Source organism: Melopsittacus undulatus, chromosome 4 (genome assembly GCF_012275295.1).
Source record: "Melopsittacus undulatus isolate bMelUnd1 chromosome 4, bMelUnd1.mat.Z, whole genome shotgun sequence".
In the NCBI taxonomy this organism is placed as follows: domain Eukaryota; kingdom Metazoa; phylum Chordata; class Aves; order Psittaciformes; family Psittaculidae; genus Melopsittacus; species Melopsittacus undulatus.
In genome coordinates, this window is record NC_047530.1 from 26579198 (window position 1) to 26603900 (window position 24703).

At 34.5% G+C, this 24703-nt stretch overlaps 1 protein-coding gene across 1 annotated transcript in view; it reads right to left on the bottom strand.

Moving 5' to 3' along the window:
* Positions 1 to 417: 417 nt before the first annotated feature.
* Positions 418 to 24703, bottom strand: part of VRK1 (VRK serine/threonine kinase 1) — a 34786-nt gene continuing 10500 nt past the window's right edge. Inside the window, exons 4-13 of the mRNA XM_031049488.2 lie at positions 22619 to 22688; positions 22130 to 22217; positions 20649 to 20757; positions 20414 to 20506; positions 19304 to 19436; positions 17855 to 17975; positions 16763 to 16818; positions 15394 to 15572; positions 11119 to 11230; positions 418 to 654 (exon numbers count right to left, since the gene is read on the bottom strand). Coding sequence (XP_030905348.1) covers positions 572 to 654; positions 11119 to 11230; positions 15394 to 15572; positions 16763 to 16818; positions 17855 to 17975; positions 19304 to 19436; positions 20414 to 20506; positions 20649 to 20757; positions 22130 to 22217; positions 22619 to 22688 — 1044 coding nt within the window. The 3' untranslated portion in view covers positions 418 to 571. The remainder of the gene's footprint in view (positions 655 to 11118; positions 11231 to 15393; positions 15573 to 16762; positions 16819 to 17854; positions 17976 to 19303; positions 19437 to 20413; positions 20507 to 20648; positions 20758 to 22129; positions 22218 to 22618; positions 22689 to 24703) is intronic.

Genomic DNA, 24703 nt, shown 5'->3' on the forward strand with positions numbered 1-24703 from the left:
AAACAGAAATACCATCCAAAAGAATTCATTACCTGTCCTCCAAAGAACTGTTTAAAGGCATTTTATAACAAACTAGAACGGAATGATGAGATTTTTGTCTTATGTTTTAATTTTTTAATCAAATTCAAGACAGACTTAAGAAATGTCTCTACAATCTCGGACTTCATCTCAGTGTACATCTAACTAAACTTCAATAAGACTTTACTCAAAATCAGAAGGAATCAGATGCAATACTGCTGTTCCTTCCAAAACACCTATAAGGAAACTAAGTAAGGCTTTATTTCTACATTATAAAGCAGAAAAAAAGCACTTTTAGTTTGCCTTTACGATATTCTTGTATATAAAAATAAAAATGCATCCTCATTTCAAAGTTGGAAAATTTTGCATTAGTATTTAACTATACATAAATTATGCAAATATTTTCATACAACATTTATTCTTCAAAACCAGGTACAAACAGTTGTCGTGTTTTTATAGGATTCATCATTTAAAAAGGAAAGAAAAAGTCTCCAGTGCTATAGTAGCTGGCAAAAACCCAGAAGTGATTAACTTAATTTATTATTCCATCTATTTACTTCTGGACTCTCTTTCTGGTTTCTGTACCTTTCTTGGATTTTGGTGAGGTCATATTCCGGGTTCTGGTAGCTACCGCATCTGCAATTCAAACAAAAAAAGACAAGCCTTTCTATAAAAGTATCAGAAATGGATGACAAGTAAATGCTTATAGTCTTTTAAGAGGATAGATCAACTCAAATCATTCACTTAGTTTTGACTGGGGGCATGGGAGACACATCACATGGACTCAGAAAAATTTGCCATAAAATCATTTGCCATGACACTAATTTCCCCTGAAAAACATATTGTACAATTCCACTTGTCAAACACTACATTACATACAGTTGATCCAATTTAATAGCCCACCTCCACCACTAGATGAAGAATCTGATACTCTTCAAAACCTAAGCTCCTCCTTCTTTCCCATGCACCAAGTATGACCCTATGATCCCTCCCAGTATGAAGCCATTTTTGGTATTTGTTGGACCTTTTCCTAAACTGATCCAGACGCATAACCAGGCAAAGAATTTTTTCTGGTCTAGTATTCTCACAGTGTTAGTGGGTTGCAGCATCTTAGACCATTCTGAATGGAGCTGATAAAAGAGGACATGGAAAGAACACAGGTAGAAAATGCCAAGCTGTTAAATCAGCTCAGCTATCAGTACAACTTTATCTACAGATTTGAAGTTATTATTTGACTAGTTTATTAACAAAGGTAATGAACAGTGCATCTAAATAAGATTCATAACAAACCTGGCAGACAGGTTATTCAAAGAGACCATACTTAAATGCAATAATAAGAACCTCCCTGCACTTTGATGCTTCCCTGCCCATTAGCAGGGAAGAGGAATAAAAACCACAACAATCCACCACAGTTCATTTCTGTTACTCACAGTCAACTTTAATAACTTTAAGAAAAATATATCACATATAAAAAATTACTACCATTTTCATAAATGCAGTAACAATGGAATGCTTTTCATTTCCTAGTCGAGGTTTTTTTTTAATTATTGCTATTGAATCCTAACTTCCTCCTCAAAGTCGGTATGCCTAACTACTTAAGTTATTGATTGTAAAATTATATGTAATTGTACAGTTCCTGTCATCTTCTTAATGTATATTACTGACAAAAAAAAGAGGTAAAACTGAGTTTCATTGAACTCTATAAGAAAAAAGCTGCTTGCACAAGACAACAGTCCTTGAGCAGTGTGAGTCACTGATTGTTCAAGCTCAATGAGTGAATTCTGGAGAAAACAAGAACACTGCAAAATAAACCAAATAGTCTCGAGTCTACTCAACAGCAAAACCACATCAAGAAAAACAACAAACTATTGCAAACAGTTTTGCTTTCATGTTTGTTTAAGTTTACATAAGTTAATTTGCTCAAAAATGTTGTTTTGAAATTAAAAGTATCAAAATTAACCTTGAAGAATTTTTCTATTCTTGAAAATTAAATGGAGAGTGAAAAAAATATTCTTATTCCTTTTTTTATCCCAAAGTACTTGCTGCTTTCAACATAAAACCATAAATGGATTTTGTTGGACAATATATCTTTAATAAATCACTTTAAAGAAATGGACAGCTTCGGTGTTAGTCTCTCATTGAGCACAGTAGCTGTATCAATGGAAGACCTGTTCTTGCAAAACACACACACCCCAACACTTTCCACCCCCACCCCCAACTGCTTTTTAAAAATCAGATCCACTCTGGTACCTTAGAAGTACTGGAAGCTAAAAACTATACAAGCAGTTACCATAAAATAAAGTAGTAAGTTAACTATGTAAATCATTCCTTCTTTCAGCTAAATTCTGGTTTATGTTCAAGAATTAGTGTCTAATTTTCAGTCATTAAGTATTTCAGCTACTGTAATTGTGAAATCTAGCAAATGGCGAGTCTTCTGAATTTTCAAATTGAACAGCCTCAGTGGTATGTAGGCCAAGTTATTCTATCAACCACATGAACTGTACCAGTTTACTTCTCTCCATCCCTTCTGAGATTTTCCCCTGGAATTTTTTGATTGCAACAGAAAGCAGAAAATCAGCAGTTTTTAAAAAAAAAAAAAAGCGGTAACTTGATCTTTTTCCCTTTCACAGGTAACTGAGGTTAACTGATCTTTCTTCTTCTTCAATCATATACTTTATAATCAAATGCTGCAATGACAGGTAAAATCCATGCATTATTATCAGAAAGACTGTCGATATGAAAATGATCACCTGCAGTAGGAAACTACTACAGGTATTTGGTTAGGAAAAAAAAACAAAAACAAAAAACCTGAGTCACCAGATTTGCATGTTTGTATTTCAGGAATCTAATCTTTCATGGTCATCACGACTAATACAAGAAATTAAAGCTTACTAATTCCTAGTTCAGTGAGAGTTTACCTATTTCTCATTGCCTATTCTGAAAAGCCAAAAAGGAGAAGAAATCTACACTGCCTCTGATTTTTCCTTTATTGCATCAATGAGTTCTTTTTTAAGGTTTTTTTAACCAAACCATCATCATGAAGAATCTGTGATTCATAACAAAAAAGGGAAAAAAACCCTTGTTATGGTTCTTTTATTCATTATTTCAAACTTAAGCAGCAGAAATATTCTCTTAAACTAAGTTAATTATGTTAGAGTAACTGCTCTCAACCCATGTTTAGCTTCAAAGTTTACAGCTATTTCAGAATTGAAGGTCTTTCTGCATTTTCAAAATTAGCCTGATAACGTATACCTCATGAACTTTTCTTGTGGGAGAAATGTCAATTCCGTTTCTGAAAACAGGAGAAGTCCTGTGTGGGCAACACCAAATGAGGACACAAAGCTACTACAAGCAAAGGAGAGGGTTTTTATAAAGCAGACTAAACTGAATTAGGTTGCAACAACAATTTAAATAAGGAAGAATTATATAGGCAAAAATAAACCAGATGGGGTCACTGCACAGCTTGTTTTGAGACTGGAACAAAGATCAGCAGAGGCAAAGAGTCCTGCAGGCTCTAGAGAAATTGTAAGACAAGTTGATTGTGATACCTGATTCCCTTCATGTAAACAGTATTATAAAGCAATTTTACAAAAAAACGCTGGCAGCACTGTGTATAGTTTTGGGCTTTATCCTTCAAGAAAGTTTTGAGAAAAATGGGGTGGTAATCATGATCATTTAATTTTAGCTTAACTGAAGAAAGGTAAAAATGATGAGAGATGCGATGTGCAAAAATACATCTAATCTGCAAAAAGTTGCTGCACACAATGAAAGCAATATTCATGTCTGCAGTGGATAGGACAATAAGCTTAAGAGAAATTCATGTTAGCTACTAAAAATATTCCTTTATCAAGCCCTTTTTGGTAGCAATGATAGTTAAATATTATAAGTGGTGTTGACCAGGGATGCTTTAGAAGCTTTATCATCAAGATTTTAAGAGAAAATACAGTATGTATCAAGATGAACACTGATGTAAATAAGCCTGTCCATAGAGTGGTGTATAGTTTCCCTTCTCACCTTGTTTTCCAATTCTACACACACCATTTGAGAAATATGCATAAGTCTTGTAAGTAAGAGAATATCATAGGCTAGAATATTTGAAAACAGAACCACATACAGATTTTAGACTGTAGACAAGCATCAGGTCAGTGAAAAACATCTAGCAGCAGGCATGCTGGATGTTAGCAACTGCATCACTTGCATATATTATATTTCCACGTAGCAAAGACTGAGTATATGCCAGTCTCTGTATAATGGCTGAAGAGTATTAGCAATTCTAGTCTATGCAAGCTCTTAAACTAGACCTCTAGTAACCAACATTAAAAACCACAGCTAACATATTTCAACCTCAAAAGCAGCACATGTAGTTGAGTAAACCTTGAAAGGTTTCCTTAAAAAAAAAAAACAAAAAAACTAATGTGTGCACACACATGTGCATAATCTTCCACACACACTGCTGTATGTTTGTCTCTTTAAAGAAGCAAAGGTCCTTGAAACTGGAGTGCTGGATCACCTGGTGGAGAGTTCTCAAGGGGTTTCTGAAAAAGATGTTCTCAGATTAGTCTCCACATAAATGGAACTTAATCACCATTCCTGTGTAGACACCTGTGCCACAGCAGGATATGACACAACTGACATTCCTTTGACAGTAGCAACTTCATTCCACACACACTGAACTGCCCAAGTTAAGCCAAGAATTGATGGAGTAGGAATGAGAGAGCTACTGACCTAGCACAACTCTCCCTAGTCAACCAGATACAATCTTGCACATGCCACTATAGCAGACCTCAGTGCATCAAATTAATCCAAGAATATGTTTTGTTACTAATTTAAGTAAGTAACTGTGGGCTTTTCATTTGCAAAGGAGAAAAGTTTAGGTCTGTCAGTTCTTCACAATTCTTTCACTGGCCATAGCATGATTTTTGTCTTGCAAAATGTGCTCCAGTCATATTTCAGCTGTCTTTGACTGTATCACATAACCACACTGTTTGCTGGATGGCTCCCCAGGAAACATTATTGCTTCAACTGCACCTTTAAAGGGTTCCAAAATAATCAAACTGGTAAAGGAAGGCAAGAGAACAGAACTGATATAACTTCTATTTACATATGGTGAATAAGAAAGAAAAAAAAAGCATTAGAAGCCAAAGACTGCACTCTGTGTCCAGCTGAAAACATAAAACGGGAACTGAAGCCAGGCTGTGCAGCACTTAATGAGAGTTAAGCATCACACTTACCTACAGTCCCTCAAATCAGTTCGGGCAGTTTGAATATGGTGCAAAGGAAGAGCTACTTTTCTTATAAGATGATGGAATAAGGAAGAGTATGCAGTGCTCTGACAAGCCCTTTCTCAACTCAGCCAGAGAATACTGTATGGCTGATAATATCTTGTAGGGCAACACCTCTCAAACAACAATCTTCTGGTACTTTAAAGGCTGCTGAATCAACTACAAGGGCAACAAACAGTAGTTTTTGTTAGTTGGCTTGTTCTCTTTTCTGTACAAAAAGAAGTATGATTCAGGGAAAAAAAGAACAGAGAGACCAGAAGAATGCAAACTGGGGACAGTATTTTTAGCAGGGCCCATTGCAGTATGATGGGGAATAATGGTTTTATACTAAAAGAGGGGAGATTCAGGCTGGACACAAGTTAAAAATTCTTTACAATGACAGTGGTAAAATACTGGAACAAGTTGCCCAGAGAGGTAGTGGGTGCACCATGCCTGGAGACATTCAAGGCCAGGCTGGATGTGGTTCTGGGCAATCTGATCTAGTTCAAGATGCCCCTACTCATTGCAGGGGGCTTGGAGCAGATGACTGTTGTGGTTTAAGCCCCTTTGGATAGTTTGGGTAAGGTGTCCCACATCTGCTTCCTCACGGGTTCTTGTGCCTCTCCTCACTGGCAAAGCATGAGACTGGGAAGTCCTTGATCAAAGTAAGCACTACTTACCAACAACTAAAACATTGGTGTGTTACCAGCACTGCTCTCAGGCTAAAGCTGAAACACAGCACTGCACCACCTATTAGGAATGAGGAAAATAACTGGTACAGCTGAACCAATGATAATGACCTTTGAAGGTCCCTTCCAACCCAAACTATTCTATGATTAAATATGGACTTGAATTCCACTAAATATATGTTTGTGAGGTGGGGATGAGAGAGAAGAAAGTTAATTTGTAGAGTTATGGGATGGGGTTTAGCTTTAAGTACTCTGTTCTTCCAAGTTGTCTGCTTCCTGCAACAAATAAAGCTGATACATTTCCATATTATCATATGGAAAAACATCAGGACACAAGAATGTACTATTTGATGATTTTATGCCTGTGTATTTCCCCAAGATAACATCAAAACTGTGAATGTGCTTTTAAAAATTTTAATATAAAATTGTTCCAGATAAAACTAACAGATTTATTTCTATTTGTAAAAAATGCTTTACTGAAGACATTCCAAAACACAGTTGCACATACACATATAAATCAGTAGTCACATGCAGCATGTGCTTAAAAATAGCCCTCCTTTCAATCACACAGTGATTTGCAGGAGCAACAAAGTTTAACTCAAATATATTACTTGCAATCTTGAAAAAGGTTAGTTCCCTGTCAAAATTTGAGTCACTGCAATAACAATTTTTCTTTATTTCCTGTAGAAAAATTTCACTTGCAAATTTTACGAGTTTGAATTGCAACACTTGTTCAGAACATCTTCAGGTCACAGGGAAAAAATTAAAACTAACAAAAAAAAAACCAACCAAACCAAGCAAAAAGCAGAAATCACTTATATGCTTTAGTTCTACATAGTGATTTAGTTCTACATATGAAGTCATTATACAAAAGCTTACCGCATGGAAAACCATCTTCAGAAGGTTTTTTGTTTTGTTTTAAATTAATACTTTTTATAAGCTAATAAAAAGTAGCAGTAACAATAAAAAGTGTAACAAGGAATTTATATGTATTTACATTTTAAGTGTGTAAGTGCTAGAAGGGATCTGAAGAGACTGTACAGAAATAAGCTTAAAATATAAAGGGAAAATACGTAGAAAACAGTGTCCAAGCAGACAAAGGAGTAAACAAGAACACTCCCATACTTAACGTTTTGGACATTAATTTTGTGGTTTTATTATTACAAGTGGTACACGTTCAAGGCGCTTCTTAGTGAATGACACTTGCGAATTGTCAAGGAAAACCATCATTCAGGAAGAACCACAAAGATTTGTTTTATATCCAATTTCTTTTTAATGTACCCATAATTCAAAGATCTTTATACTTAAAAATCATTTCCTACCACACCTCTTCTAATTTAAATAGATTTTGAAGGTCCTCAAACTATTTTGGGGTCAGCCATAAAAAGACAGATCACTTTACATTGTGTTTGAATAAACACAGTGCAAACCACAGAAGCGAGTTTGTCAACATTTCTGACAACTGAACATTTCTCTGTGCTAAAACCTGAATCTTTATGTTAGTTTCTACATAAAACATACAAGTATATGATTTTAACTTCTAAAACCAGATAATGTACTCTCATACTACAACATTTAATTTGCAGCATTTCCGAGACAAGTGAGGGAAGACTAGGAATGGCAGAGAAAGGGACAGATCTTTTCATGATGAGTCACAGACAGATACACCATTTTAAGACAAATATCCACTTACGCCTGGAGTCTGTTACACATACTAGTCATTACCAAATCCTTCACAAGAAGGAACACATGAATAACAGTCAGCTGGAAGTACTATAAGGTACAGGTTTTGCTGAAAATATATGTTTGTATTGGGATGTAAAATTAAGAGGTAAAAATCTACCTACAATGTGGGCATTAGTGTGGAGTAGCAAGACAAGTAACAAGTGGCGGCATAAACAAGCTCAAAAAAAACATATTATTTGCTTTCACCTAAAGATTGAAGACAAGGCCAATAATTCTCTAAATATGAAAATGAGCCTAAGTGTAGATTTAATCCAACATTAAGTAATAAATCTTGCTTGAAGAAAGAAAAAATTATTTTTAAGACAATAACCCAGATACTAATTTATGCAAAGTCATGCAATGTAAGTAAACATAAAGCTAAGTACCTATTAATTGAGAAATATTATTAAACCTCAATTTTGGAAAGCTTTCTAATCAATCAATCAGTATGACTGTTTTAATATCAGATGTGCGCACAGGTTTTTATACTGCAAGAGTACCTGAACACCCCAGTTAAGGCCTTACCATGCTAGATCCTATTCAGCAATAGACATGCACAATTCCTACCCCTAAGAGAACAGTCTATTAAAAAAAGACACTAAAAATTTACAGTACTTTCATTGCCATGTCTTATCTCTTTACACTGTCACAATTAGAAAAAATTCACAATAGAAAAGAAAAAGGGCTGGTAAAAAAAAAAAAAAAAAAAAAAAGAACAAAACAAAATCTGTTGTAAAAAAAAATCTGTATTTCTAGAACCCAATCTTCATCAACCCCAAGATTTAAACAAATTGCCAGTCGTATGGCTTTTATCTCTACTGGTAGCTTTGAAATTCAGGTTATTTACAAATTCTATAAAACTCTTACTTTCCCAGCATTTATGCCATTTCCACCAAAGTTCCCTACACTGGCCGTCTACTCCATGCAAGCTGATTAAAAACAAGCATATTACTCCTATTAATATCATGCAGTACACCCCTGCAGAAGCGTTGGCGGATACGTACAGTGTATGCCAAAATTTGGTATTCTGCTTTAACAGCATCATCACTTATAGCCTGTATACTTTACTATCATACATAAAGGCACATAATACTGAAAATGGAGCTGTAACAGAGTGTGAAAAAAACTTTTCATTTAAAATAGAAATCGTCACTTCTGATACCATTTTCCTTGGTGGAGAGACATTGACTAATATAATACTTCACCACCATCCATATTACCTTAAAAAGGATACCTCTTAAATTTCTACCTTTCAGGACAGCATATGGGTTCCAGTTATCACAGGGGTGAAAAAAAAAGTAAAAATAAAAAGGAAATTGGTAACAAGCTAATTTAAATAAAAAACATTTTAAAAAATGCACAAAATTTTGTGCATCTTATCTTGGAAGTACAACACAGCTTGTTTCTTGAGGGCTTTCCGAAATCCTGTTTCTAAAAAGAAGAGTCTAACACTCTTGCTTGACAGCTCCAGAAGCACTGATGTCTAACATGACTGAAAGAAATGGCCTTTAATGAACTCATCCGAAGTGGCTGCTCTATGCTGAGAACAACCAGGGGAAACAGCAAGAATTTCAAGATGCCCATCCTTTCTCAGCACCATTCTTTATTCCTCCTCCACTAAGCCCGGGGGCTCCAAAGCCTCTGCAGCAGTAGATTTAACTACTGGTGGAGACCCTGTAGCCACTGTGCATCCTGCTGTACTCAAAGTGCTGCACAGAGGATCAGGAACTTCTGGGGACAACTAATTTTTTTCAGGCAAGACTAAAACTGCATAGTCAGATGTGATTAATGCTGTTTAACTGAACAGGAAGAGGTAAACAAGATTCTTCACATCACTGCTTTAAGCCCAAATACTCATGAGATGTCATTTGAACACCTGAAAAGTAACCCATCTGGCCATATCCCCTTTAGAAACCAATAAAAAAAGCACCTCAGGAACTTTTAAAATGTTCCTGCATGCCTAAATTTTGATTTCTACAATTAACAGGTATCAAGAAAAATACCCATTTTACTGGACAGTATACCTCAGAATATTGTTTTAGTCACAGGACTAATCATATACGAAGAAACAAGTCTACAGTAAATAAAATTAGTCATAATTGGAAATGCAGTTTTAAGTATTTCTAAATATCGAGTTTTCCTCAGTTTATCAAAAACATCAAAAATCACAAGATTATGAAACAGTCACCCTTTCCTTCAACACAGATTCATGAGTCATGTAATAAGTGGTAAAGTTTTTAATTCCAAATTTGGAGAGAACCAGATTAGTAAGAACATGTATCACTTTTCACCTGAAATTACTTGATACACTCCCCTCACTTAGTCTTCATTAAAACTGATAGTATAAAAAGGTGAAATGAGAACCATTTTGCCTGAAACTCTATAGAATTTACAAGAGATGGTTTAAATTCATGTCTCTCGCTCATTTTAACCACGGGCTGTTGAATATACATATAGCCTCCCAGATACCTTTACTTAGTCTGAAAAATCTTAGCATTTACAAAAAACTAATGCTACCACTTGGATTGCGATTCCTTGAGTTCATTTTTCATCTCTATCTATGAGAAGTTTAATTTAGAATCCCAGGAAAAAAGAACTATAATATGTAATATAAAATTAAAGTACATTCTGCTCAAGTTTATCAAATCACAACCAGAAAATACTCAGCTGTATCAAATATTTTGTTATAAGGTCTTAAATGAAATCTGAAATGCTAAAACTATGAATAAACATCAGCACCATATCAAGTAATTTTATTCCCTTGAAAGAAAGTATACTCTCATTAACCCTCTTACAGACAAAACCAGACCAGAAAATTCATGAGTTTAAGTCAACAATTCAAACAGCATTCCAGTAAGACAAATAATCACCGATTTTAATGATCAGAATTCTATAACTTAGCTGGAAATGAACATAGCAGTGTTACCTCCTGGAATAAGATTAGCTTAATTACTTGGACGTCATACCACCCTGTTTGATTAAATATACTAGCATAAATCTGTAACTTATCAGTAATATCACTGTCTTTGAAATGTTATATTTTCCCATCCCGCCATATTCCATTAAACTTTTTTTAAACAAGCAGGTTTATTTCAGGGTAGGTTCCAGTGATACCGCTTTATTACTTTTAGACTACTTGAACACAGACAACATCTGGTCTTTTACTGAAAAGTCTGAATTAAAAGTTCCGTAGGAAAAATATCTTTGTAATTACTTGAATCTGTTTTGCACACAACAGTAAATGGTAAACAATCTCCCCATAAGATCCTCTATTTCCCCAAAACATACCATTAGCTTGCTCATCCTATTTCCTCCTTCTGTCCCACTGAGAAGGGGAGTGAGCGGCTGCGTGGGAGTTTTGTCCCTACCCAGGGTTAACCTGCCACACCAGTACATGTGACTGTGGAAACAACCTTTTGACTTACTAAAAGCAGTAGTAGGTTTCTTTTTTTCCGGGCTTCCTGTAACTTCCATTTCTGCTTCAGTGTCCTCACTGGCTGCAGCTGCTGCCTTTTTATCTGCTGCCTTTCTCTTTTTCTAAAGAAAAAAAATAAAGATAAAAAAGGCAAAAAAAAAACAAAACAACTGAGCTCAAGAACAGAAAAGACCAAAGTAGAAAATACCTCACCCTCACAAGGTATTCCCTAATTTTAAGCACCATTTCTTCACACAATAAAATGTCTCCAGTTGTAGAGATAATGTATTCATATATTAATGCAATACTAGTACTAGGCAACAGAATATTTAAAAGTTCAGTTCCCCCATCTGCAAATCACATTAGGAGTTGAAATCTGAATGTATGAAAACACAAGTTTTTATGATCAAAACCTATTTTTTTATTTACACAGAACAACTGTTACAAAAGAAGCAGTCTGAAAAATCAGCACAAAAAACACTTTACCCAAAGTTGTTAATTGCTTTTTTTAAAAAGCAATTACACCTCATTAAATTCAAGTTTATCTGGATCCTTGCTTCTTAAGGCTTTGCACAGCTTAAAAGTAACTAACACCCACTGACAGTACATTATTTTTTTTCTGATAGCAGCTATGAGTTCTGTTCCAAAGAGAGTTATTTGGAAAATCTGAACTCTATTCAAGGTACATTATCTTCAAACCTCTAAATGGATAGAACTGTTGTTATCTGTGTATTACAATTAATCTCACTATTACAAAATATTCTTAAGGTAGTTATGGAAATATTATTTTTTTAAAGCCACATGATTTTTTTGCAAAGGATGAGTTGACCTGTATCTGTATCCAACATAGATGAATGCTGGAAGAGCTTACCCTTACTATTTTCTTTCTTTTTTTAAAAAAAAAAAATTGTGTTAGACTAGAGCTTTACTAATACAGCTTTAAAAGTGGCTAGAACTTCACATAGCTCATGAGAGAAGGGGAGAGTGCATTACATCCTTCCTTTCCAAAGTGTTGCTTCATGATTACCATCTAAACCCTGCTGGGCTGAACAGATTGGTTCGATAATTACATACAATAACTGCAGTGGGCAGGTAACCCTCAGCTGGCACAGGGCAGCTCCCCTGTGAGAACTTCCATATGCAAACTGCACTGATGGAGTGCATTAGGTACATCTTTCCTGCCGGTGCACAGGCCTGATTACCGCCAGCCAAGACTCCAAGGTTAGCATGTCAGCAGATTTGTGATGCATTAGGCAGGAATAAACACAGACACTCTTGTTCATTCTGACCAAAATTAAGGAGGACTATTTCAGCACTGTACTGCTTTTATAATCAGAGATAATGCATTCCTCCCAATTGTACTAAAAAACATTTCAAATGCTCATCAAATACAGATATCCACTACATGCTGCACAAAAGCAAAATACATTTATCTTGTTTCCAAGATTACTTAATAAAAAGTGGTTTCTTAATCTTGATGCACGGGAATTACACAAAAGCAGAAATCAGGCAACATTCACCTGACAAAAGCAACACTTGTGCATCTGAAGCTGAACATCAGAAGGGGCCACAAATCACTAAGATCCCTATTTCTCCAATTTAGTTTGCTCCTAGTATTTCCCAGCAACTCTTCAGGACTAAAGGAAAATGTGGTCCTTGTCCTAAATAATTTCATCAAGAGCTGCAAATATTTCCTTCAATACGTGGTAAGGCTAGCTTCTTGTTTTGCTAGAACTATTATAAAAAAAAACACACGCACACAAACCATGCATGTACCATACGGGGCAGAGGTGAAGGGAGAGGGAAGAAAAAATCCCACAACCTCCAGCAGAACTGTGGACTGTGCTTTATTTACTTGTATGTCTGGGGAAACTTGAGTCATGATACAAGAAACAAAATGTTAACTTTCAATATAGCAGACATCTATGCTATTAGTCAGATACCAGCAGTAGAAAACTACTGAGACTGAAGAACAACCATGCCTATGTTCAACATATAATTCACATCATGGCTCAATTAGCTATATACAAGCTAAAAGCGCAGGAGACTCCTACATTTTAAGAACTTATTTATGCAGAAGCTAGAAATATTGTCTCCTAGCTATGAAATAGCATAACTTCAGAACACCAAACAACACTGTTTTAAGAGAGTATTATGGTGGCTCACCCCAAAGGAATTGAAGAGTAGGTGTTTTAAGACATGTTGAGATTAAAAGATCAGTACAGCCAAAATGCCATACTCTATATAAGAGGTCACTGTCTTCTCAAGGGTGGATGCCAGACTGCATTTTTCTTTTCCAAATTGGACATTAAGCATGCCAAAAAGAAATTCAGCATGTGCTAGAAGATACTGGCTTTCAGAGGAAAGATGCTACTGATCAGTGGTAAATTATCTTTATGGAAAGCATTTTCTAGAAGAGTTTGGAATTTGGAGATTATTTTTAAAACACTCAACCATCACATTAACTAGCATTCTATGTTATTCCTTTCTTTCTCTGCATATCTAAGTGTCCAGCCATTCTTAACTAACCCAAATCATCGTCTCCCTGAGAAAAAAAAAATAGTATCATGTGCTCCCAAACATGTAGTCTGGGAAGGGAGACATCCTGCTCATCCAGTCATTCTTGAAGTGCAAAAATACACCCTTGGAAGAAGGACTGACACCATATATTCTTCTACCCTAGACTATACCACAGATGTTACAAGGCCTAGAAAATCCACTGTGGATTGAAGAATCATCTGTCCTGGTATCTGGTCAAAATCAAGCAGGTTAGGTCAACCTTATTTCAAGGAAAAACACCTTATTCTGTTCAGACACTCTAGCAGTAGCTGGCATGAAGTAGTTAGCATGGTTCCTCAGAGGGTGAGGGGTTTTTCTGGTGGCTTTTTGTTGGTGATGGGTTTGGTTTTTTATTTTAAAGAAAAGAAAGAAATCCCATGTTAAAGAAACTAAGTCCTAATTGATCCTGGTAAGCAAGAACCTACACAAAATTACTATCTCACCTTTTCGGAATGGTCTTGACTAATACTGGCTATCGAAATTAGATTTTTGAAGTTTTATTCCACTGGAAATGTTCACCAGCAATCTCTGCTGGACAAGGACATTAAAGGTCACAGATGTTGGCTCTGCAGCAGGCCAACTTACTCAGCAAAGAAACCAGTCAACCATTAAAAACAGATTTTTTTTTTCTCCCAATATACAGGTCTCAAGCCATGTCAATCCACAGGAGGAATAAAAGAAATTATAGACTCATGGAATCATTAGGGTTGGAAAGGACATTAAGATCATCTAGTTCATTATGCTAATGAACTCTCCTTTTGGACAGATCTTTAGATACAGTTCAGCAAAAAATATTAGTATAGAGACAGTGGCCGTGCGATTTTAGCCAAAGTACTATTTAATTGGGGGAAAAAAAAAAAGCTGGACATGTCTCCTCAGAAGACTTTAAAATCCTATAGCTTTTTTTCTCTTGTGCTTTTTCCTCATCTTTAACACACTGCTGATCAAGTCAGTAAACAGGTAGAACTGTCATACTATTGTCCTATATTATAATTCTCAGTTCTGTGGTTCATGCTAAAGGAACCAACAAACTTCCCACCTGTTATTAACAAATGTAAATAAACAAGTAATAAATACACTTTTGTGTATGGGATAACACAGTTATATTATTTGACCATTTGTGTTATTATTAAACCATTTTAAAACACACTTTTCTTAAGGCTTGAAAAAGCTCTTACACTGTACTCAAATGGGAATCCAAATCTAGAGTTTGAGGTTTCTTAAATACAAGGAATAAAATACCCACACACTATCAGTACAGTTAAGACTCATAATAACATATTAGATTACAGTGAATTCAATATGTGAATTCCACCTGGCATCAAGATGCACACTTAAAACTGAACTTTGAACTAGTCATGAAAATATGAAATGAAACCTAAACTTACTTTACTTTACATGCATTTTGATCCACCTGGAGTATTAGCAGTTTAAGGAAAAATAAGTAAATTAACAGAATGTTAATCTGATCATATGTCATTACACTATGCATCCTGCTATCCAGGGCATTATATATTATGAAAGTACACCTATAAATATCATTCTATATTAAGTTTTAATAACAATTAGTGAAGTTAGAGAAATTATGTGTTAAGAGTTGAACTTAAACATTTCAATATATGCCTATTCTCTACTTGATGCAATTATTACACTTACTTCCAATACTACTAAAATTATTTGGCTCAAAAATGCATTAAAAGCAGACATAATTTTTTAAAGTAATAACCTTTTGTGTGGGTTTTGTTTGCAAGTCTCCATTCTCTGACAAGCCAAAGTCAAGTACTCCATCATCTTTTTGCCCAATGGCCTTAAGCCCTTGCAGAAGTATTTCTCGGAAATGCTGATAAACAGGTTTCTCTTCATAGCTCAGTAGTTTCACCTTTTCCATGTATTTGGCTATTTCATCTAAAGAAATGGTACCTCCAATTAATCTCTATTTGAAAACATTTTAATTATTCACTTTTACCATAAAAGAGTCAGAAATTATGCATACACTACTTATGCTATTTTTTAAAATGGCTATTTAAAACTCAGAATTATGATTTACTACAACATATTTTGGAAAAAAATTATACCAAGGTTCATTACCCAGTGATAACAGCATCACTGTTTTTTACATGTTCATTGCAATGAAGAAAAGTTAGTTGTAAAAAAATTTAACAGGCCAATCTTCACCAATGAATGATTTTTTGCATGGTATTTCTTATGTATGTATTTATAAACGTTGAAAAGGAAATTCTTATCTCAGAACTTCATCAGTTCAAGACTGAAACACGCATTAAAAAAAAAACAACAGAAAAAAGCCCAACATGAAACATTTGACCACTGCAAGAAAAAAAGACCAGCAAAACCTCTTCTGATCTGATCATCAGGGGTAGCTGCAAGTAACTAAATATTTAAGATCTCAAGAAAGCATATTTCTAATAGTCAAGCTTTTAAAAAAAATAATAAATCTACTCAGCAAATTGCCAATGCAAAATATAAACAGTCTATACTATATTTCAAGTTTGCTTTACTTCATATTTTGAATCTCAAATTCCACTGTGAAAAATAAATTTACACATCTCATGCTTGCAAATACTTAACATTGTCTTTAGTCAGAAGCAACACAGTATCTGCAGTTTATGTAACTACAGCCAGGAGGAAGAGTCTAAACTTCTCTTTATCAACAATCTAATTCCTGCCACACTGTTACTTTGATAAAAGCAGGAGGAAAAATAGATACAAACTTAAGTAAACAAGTAGGACTTAATAAAGCAGCAGATTAGAGTACAATGACCAAGACAACCCTCTCAGGAGGTGACATACTGATGACAGTATGACAACTCCTCACCTTCTATAGCAACTGAATCCATCTGGTTTTATTTGAATGCAGAGCAGAATAGCCTTTCCTTGTATGCATCAAACATGCCCCACCTTAATACAAATTTCAGAGCTTCCAGCCACTGCCTAAAGTTGTCTACAATTTGGTGATGGGACCCAAACCAATTGATGGATTTTATTATTTTAGAAAAAGGACACTAAATCAAATTATTAGATAATGCTTACCACATGGTACAAAACAAAGTATTTTAATTAAAAATAGCTCTTCTTACTTGGTTTGTTTTTGTCAGGAAAGCATTTGTCCATCAAAACTGAGATATCTCTACAGCTGAAAAACAAAATTATTCAAAATTAGGGTTTCTTTCAAAGTTTGGATGTTGCCATGTTCTGATCAACCTCCCAGGTACCTAGTTTGGGCTACTGTCAAAGATGGGAAACACTAATAGACAAACTTTTGGTATGACTTAGTACAGCCATTTTAAGAACTGCAGTGTTTTTGAGACGCTGATGAATGCGAGGCAGGCTACGTGAAATATGGTCAAGTTTTGCTCAACAGCTTTTGATTCTTATAAAAGGATGCAAGCAGAAGACCGAAGGAAAAGAACTGGTCCGGTTTAAAACCTCACATACCGATGCTCTCACCTCTTCCTGCTAGAAGACTCTCTAACAGATATTATTCAGAGCAGATCACCTGCCAAAATAATAACTAGGGGAAAGGGGAGGGAGCAGAGCTGCACTAACATTGATGGAGGCCAAAGTGTTACAAGTAGAGATAAGGAAGCCAGATACAAGTATCTGTTAGAGACAAATACTGCTTTGCTGGGACAGCTTTTTTCATATTAAATATGTGACAAGAAAGACTTGAGTGGGGTTGTGGGGGAAGATGAAGAAACATAATGGCAAGGGAGAAGGACAAAAAAAAAAACCTAGAATTCCCACATTAATAGCCATTTAGGTGAAAAGATGCTCAAAGACACTGAAAATTCACCTTTAGCTCTCATGTCTGCCACTGACTTCAGAGTGTAGTGTTACAAAGGCTACTCATATCCCAAGCTTCTCTTTCTGTAAATTGGGACTAATGGTTACCAGCATATTTCTAAGAGTGCTTTTTGCCTTAACCATAGCAGTATTCTAAAGCAACAATACTGTAGTGGACAAATAAGTACCCTGCATGTAAAAGAAGACAGTAGAACAGTGCAAGTGAAGCATAATTATAAGCCAAGGATACATGAGATACGATGAAGGGAAACTGGGGCTATACAAAACAACAGCCTTTCCACAGGGCATACAAAGCATTTCTACAATAAGACATTTTTATTCCTATTTTTAATTTCAAAAGAGAAAGAAAACAAGTAGCTTCTCACCCAATTTTTGAGTCTCTGACAAAATCTGGATCTTTCAAATTATCCTCCCATGGTAAATGGCCACTAATCCAATGAATCATACAGTAACCCAAAATCTCCAGATCACCACGTCTTGACGGTGCTAAATATATACACACACAGAAAAAAGGAACCATAAGAACAGCTAAGAAAGCATACACAGTTTAATAGCAGTTAAAATTTGTAAATATGTTAAGACAACAGAAAGCCAATGCTAACAATGCAACACTACTGCATCCATTACTTAGTTATTCATTTTAGCATGAAAACAAGGAAGGAAAAAATTATTATTCCTGCATCTGGAAGGATACCTTCATTTTCAATTCTTTTATCAATCTCTATCTTCTATTCAAGGTATGACATGCTGCAGTTATCCCAATTTGGGAAGCTGTTTAAGTACTCAAATTGTGGAGAAAATAGAGCAAGTTAGTGAAGTGATTGACTTTCTGTTCAAAACAGTTTTTACTTCCCTTCTGCAAAAAAGTAATAGCACTGAAATGCCACCTCCTGAAAAAAAGCATTCCACAATGCAGAAATATTTAATGTGTCTTGAAAACTGAATAGAGGACAATAATCAATCAGATCCCTAAGTGTTACAAAAAAGCAAAACCAAACAAACAAAAAAAGCCCCAAAAACCCAAACAACAAAACCAAAACAATCCACGTGTATATTGACTACAGACTATACTAGAAGTCTAAATCAGCAAATCAAGTCATCGTTATTCATATTCAGTTTTAAGCATAGGTGCAAGATTTCATGCTGAAGTAAATAATTTTCAAAGACTATTATTTTTGAAGAACACACTTTCATGTTAATAAAACAAAATTTAAGAATGAAGAAAATAAAACTGGTGTTCACTACAAATCCTCAATGTTTAAATCAGACATAGGCCTGTATTTTCCATGTTCAGCCTTTTCTCACATCTTGCCTTTTGATGTTCAGTGACTACAGGCATAATACTGAAATAATATTCCATAATTAAGCAAAGTTTTTTTTTTAAATCTAAATATTAAGCTATAAACAAAATACGACTATCGTGCATCTTTACCAAATATGAAGAAACAGTGTTTGCTTTGACACCAAACTATTATTTCCTGAAAACAGCACTTGTTTTCCTGTCTGGATCTTGTAGGCACTATTCCATTCCTACTTAGTTTATAAAAAGCAATATACTAAACTTCTTAACAGTCTTGAGAAATTAAGGAAATCCATTTAAGAAAGTTACGTTAAAAATACAGTAAATTAATATCAAAGCAAAAGCCAGTAAATGGAAAAAGAGAAAATGCCAGCATCACCCATAGAAAAGAAAAAAAAAATCATATATTCAGAAACCTGGTTGTTTACAAAACCCAATGAAGCAAATAGATTCTTTTGTATTTATAAAAAGTATGCACAAGTGCCTATCTTTGAGAACAGTTTTAGGCCCTTACCTACACCCTTGTGTGCATCAATACTGGTATATTCAATAGTTCCATCATGACACCTTTTGGGATCTTCTTTATATACCTTGTGAACTCCTTCAGGACAGTATCGGTAGGCAAGTCCATAATCCACCAAGTACACCTAGTAATTTCCACAAAACTCCAAGATTAAAAAACTATAAATACAAAAAATATTGCATATAACAAATGTGACTCCCAACCATTCTCTTAATTTCTAAAAAAACATTAAAAATTGTGATGTTTTCAACTTTAAACAATCCTTTCTCAGTGCTTTATTGAGAGTACGACGTGTGATTTTAAAACGTGTCAGGTTCTGCTGTTTTCTGCATAGTCTGAGGTCATTTCATGCTGATGCAAAGGACATGTACAGTAAAATAATCAGTTACAGACAGTAAGACTAAACGTAAAAAAAAATACATTTAGAAATAAAAAAAAAGTTCAGTTATACACTCACTGTCCTACTCTCTGTAAAGTCAACTGTCCTATTTGAATACTACTTCATACTATTACTTCTCACTAACACCACAGTTACTTCAAGAGAACTGAGATTATTTTACTTATTTCATAAGCTTAAACATATGAGCAAGACAACATACATAATTCTGAAACTCTAATATGCATTGTTTGAATAGTAAAGAGAGTTAAATATGCAGCAAAATGAGACTCACATAAATCAAGCAGAACAATCAACACTTTAAACACCAATTTTTCCAAGTAACAGAACACTTATCTGATGGATTTCTTGAACAAAGGAATGAGGTAACAAGGCAGACAGGCAAACATAATTTACCAGTGTGCTATATAATTTTAAGCTTCCACCTGCAAATACTTATTTGTGAGTCAATTTTCTTTTAATCTTGAGAATTTCCCTAGAATATTATTTAGGCCAAACAGTCAATTTAATAACTGTCCAGCAAAAGGAATAAAAAAAAAATCCAAAACACAGAATATTAACTAGATATAAATGTCAAGCAGAAATAATATTACCATATACATTCTTGAAAATGAGCTTCTGCTAGATTTCACAGGTTCAAAGCACTGCCATGTGCTGTCAAATAGAAGGTTTAAAACATGAGGAATAAAATGCATTAGAAATACCTGATTAGGGTTCTTGTAACTCAGGAGAAGGTTTGAGGCCTTGATGTCTCCATGCACATACTCATGCTCATGGACGTATTCCAGGATATCAAGCTAACAAAACAAGAGTCATATAAATGCAGTACCCAGATCCACCCAGCAGAGGACCTGTACTCAGCACAAAAGTGTGATTTAACTGAAAGACTTGCACAAGGAAGACAGATTGTAAAAATAAAAATACATTTTTTAAACTTACTATTCTCAAGCCTAGCTGCAGCACAGTTTTATGGGAAAATTTCTTTCCATTCTCTTCATATATCTTCTGAAGATCTCTGCCAAATCGGTCTATTACCATAAATCGGTAACTAAATTCAAGGAGGAAAAAAAACCCAGCAAAGTTACTGAACTGTACTTAGCAAAGTATTTTATTTGTCAAGTGCACAAATTACTGATTGAAAACATATCTATCAAAAAATAAACTGCAGGTAAACAGGAAACACATGTTATATATCAATTCTTAACTTTTTTATATAAGCTTGTCAAAAGTTCATCTATCAAAAGAACTGTTCTTTCTGGCTAGTTACACAATACAGTAACAAGTACCCGCAGATGAACACATCTGTATTGTAATTCACTATAGGTAAACACAAACATCAATTACTTACAGAAATATATTTTTTTACTTTATAAATGACTGACTTAACATGGTGACTTGAAACCTGTTGCAACCTTTTTTAAAACTATTATTAAAACCAAAAAATTTCTCACTTGCCAAAGGTGCTCTGATATTTTTTACTATAGCCAAATTGATTCTATTATGGTAAGAGCTCAAAGTGGCTATATTAAAGAAACTTTTTGCATTAAACATTGCCAAGAAAAGTTTATTTGAGGGTGGGGGGAAATCACTGTCATATTTACTTTGGCCTCTCAAAAGTAATGTTTGTACATTAGGTGAAAGTTGAGAACCAACTGAAACAATAATACTTCTGACATACAAGGGAATATGTACCAACTGCCCTATGTAGTGGTCTGCACAAGCAAGCCTGAGCTACTATAACCTGCCGGAGAACTTCTCAAATTCCCTTGCAGTACAGCCATTTAGAGAAAGCCCACTAATAAACAAGTTCTGTTACACAAAAAGATATACCATACAACACTAAGCCACAAAAACCCTTCATGACACCGAACAGTAGTAAAATCTATACCTAGACTTAAAATATATTTAACATGAGACTAGCAATTATTCTAGCTCACATATTAAGTCAGAAAGACTATTATTAAGGAAAAAAAAAACCAAACTCAACAGATTTAGGGAGAACACTAAGTCCTTTACATGTGTGAAAATACTCATTTAAAGAGTACACCATATTAGAGAACAACTTTAAAGATAGTCATATTATTAAAGGACTTATACACCAGAAGTTGACTTTATTTTAATTAAAAAATGAAAAGCTTTTAACTTACATATACATAGTATCAGTATATGACAGCAGTGCTTGAGACAAATGAAAACTAAATCACAAAGAATGTAATAGACACAAATACAAGTAACAGAACACAGATAAAAGGTATCTATTGATCTATTCCTTAAACATCCCATTATAAACACAAAACTTCATAGCAGAAACAAACAACATGAAGATAGATGGAAAATACATCATATAAAGTAAATTAGGGTGAAAAGGATAGTAGCTGTGGATGAAATAAATCCAAGTATATGCCAAAAGATGTATTCACCTGTTTCCATTTTTTTCATGCAAGCCAGAACCCCAGTATCTTGGTACACCTAAATACTGCAGTTTATGGGACTTAGTCCACCCATGAACTGAAAATACAAATAAAGGTAAGTTTATGAAACTGTATCAGTAGAGACCTGCATAAAAAGGGAGTACTTGCAGTGCTTACAGTTCCTGCATTAAGTGTGAGCTGCTTATTTCATGGGAACTTGTATGCAAAGTGTACTGGAAAGATAATCATATATCCATTTTAGGGACAGGGACACAACTAAAGTTTCAATTTAGGCAACACTATCAACACAACTTTAAAGAACATCTTACCAAAAAAAAACCCCTAATTTTACTATATGCCTAAATTAGATATCAATTATGTAAAAATAATTTTTAAAATTACTTAAAATTATTCTCTTAAAAGTTTGACCTTATTCCTGTAGGCACTATTTTCCAAAATGCTTGTAGTTCATTAAAAACATTTTAATAGACTGCTTACTTTCATCTGGCTTAGCAGCTCGCATGTAGAACTTTAACTCAGTAAAAAGAGGTCCATTCTGGCTGGGTTCCTTTAAGACAATTTAAAATTAGTTAAAACCTCCAGTATTAGTGCCTAACAATTATTAAAAGCTCACAAAATGCAACATTCACCCTATAAAGAAATATTCTCCCTCAAACACTCTACCCAGTACTGATAAATTCAATAAATGTTCTTTTTATAAAAGATTGGATCTAAAAAATTCTTATAAACTGCTTAAAATTAAGGGTATCAAAGAATCCTTTCCCATAACAAAAGATTAAAGAATTCAAATGAACTGAAATATATAAAAATATTACTAATAATTGTCAGCAAATGTTTAGCAGAGAATATTAAACATTATCTCAGATTTTCCAAATTAAAGCTGGATTACATCAGTTGCAATAGCCATTAACAAGCCTAAAATAACACCTGAAATGATCTGATGCAAAAAATCTTGACAAAAGTTAAATTCATGCCTAAAATAAGGTATTTTGTTCCCTTTATACACTAGTTAAAGATAAAATTTAGAGAGGATCTCCCAAGTTATCTTAAACTAAATTACAACTATACCTACTTTGACTTCAGAATCTACCTTGTATTGAAGCTAACATGAGGTATTTCAGTTCCATTTTCTAGAGACAAATCTATGCTAACCACCTATTGCAGCTAAAGTGAAAGAGAAATTTCTTTGAAAACAAAACACAAACCCACACAACTAATTAATTCAAACTCTTTGAATTTCTAAGTGACTGATTTTGAGATAAGCTTAAGCAATTTATTTTAGTCTAATTACTCATATATGTCCAAATTAATTCTATCTCAATGAAAATACCTGTTCTGGAATACCCTACACTTTAAAAAACTAACAAAAAAAAAGTGATTCCTGGCAAGGGATTCCAGATAGAATACAATCACATGATAATAGCAGAAGTTTCAAGATATATAACATTAATCTTAAATTAGTTTAATTGTAACTTTTAAATGCAGACGTACTGATCCAGGAAACTGCTAAAGGCCAGAGAGTACCACTCAGCTAATAGAGGTTTACTGCTGTCTGACATTAATGAAGCTGTGTAAAGAGATCAAACGCACTGAGGCGGATGGACTTTAGTGTGCTCCTGATTTATTGCCTCAGAGGCAGAGCAGGAAGGCTGGTCAGAATGAGAACAGATCCAAGCTTAGACACCATTCCTCAGCCTGGACACTCAATCATAAAGCCTCCACCTATCTCCACCTCACTTTTACCAGCATCAGTGCCCTGATAAACAGTGGAGCAAAGACAACAGTTTTTGGCCACTCCTTGTGGGACCAACACTCAGCAGAAAAAAAAAACACAACAAACAAAACAACTAGACCTACTGATCAATGCACGTGAACTTTGGTTCATGCATGTTTATTTTCAATTAGTTCATTTACCCACTACAGACAAGTTAGCCATACACGTATTAGATATACAAAGGAGAAGGATTAAATAGCTCAATACTTATACTGCAGTTACCTTGAACAAATTCTCCTTTGGCCTATTCATTTGTTCCTGTGTAGCATAATCCATTAATACTTTTAACTTAATTTTAAAATATTTTTATTCAATTACATAGTTTTTGCACAATGCTATTTTATAACTAAAATGGAACGAAAAACTGTAGGTGCTAAGAATTCTTCAAATATTTATCTTTAAATAAATTATTCCACAAAAAACCGTGTCTCAGTGCTTCTGCAAATGCTGAAAATCTGGTCTCTTTTCATACTTGAGGGGATGGATAAATGATTTAGCCACAAAACAGATCTTCGTGTTGACTACGAAACTGTTTCCTCATAATACCATTAATTAATTCTACATAGAGATAAATGCATACACTATCTTAAAAAGGCTCATATAATGACGTCCAGTATTTGCCATACTAGTCATCTCATAGCCAGAAAGTTTTCAAACACAAATTTCCACAACTTTACGCACAGGGTCATTCTAAACACATGATTTGCAAAACTGAAATTAAAGTCTAATTAGAAAAGATATACTGAAAGAGATCATGGAGTACACATTGGAAACCCAATGAATTTCTT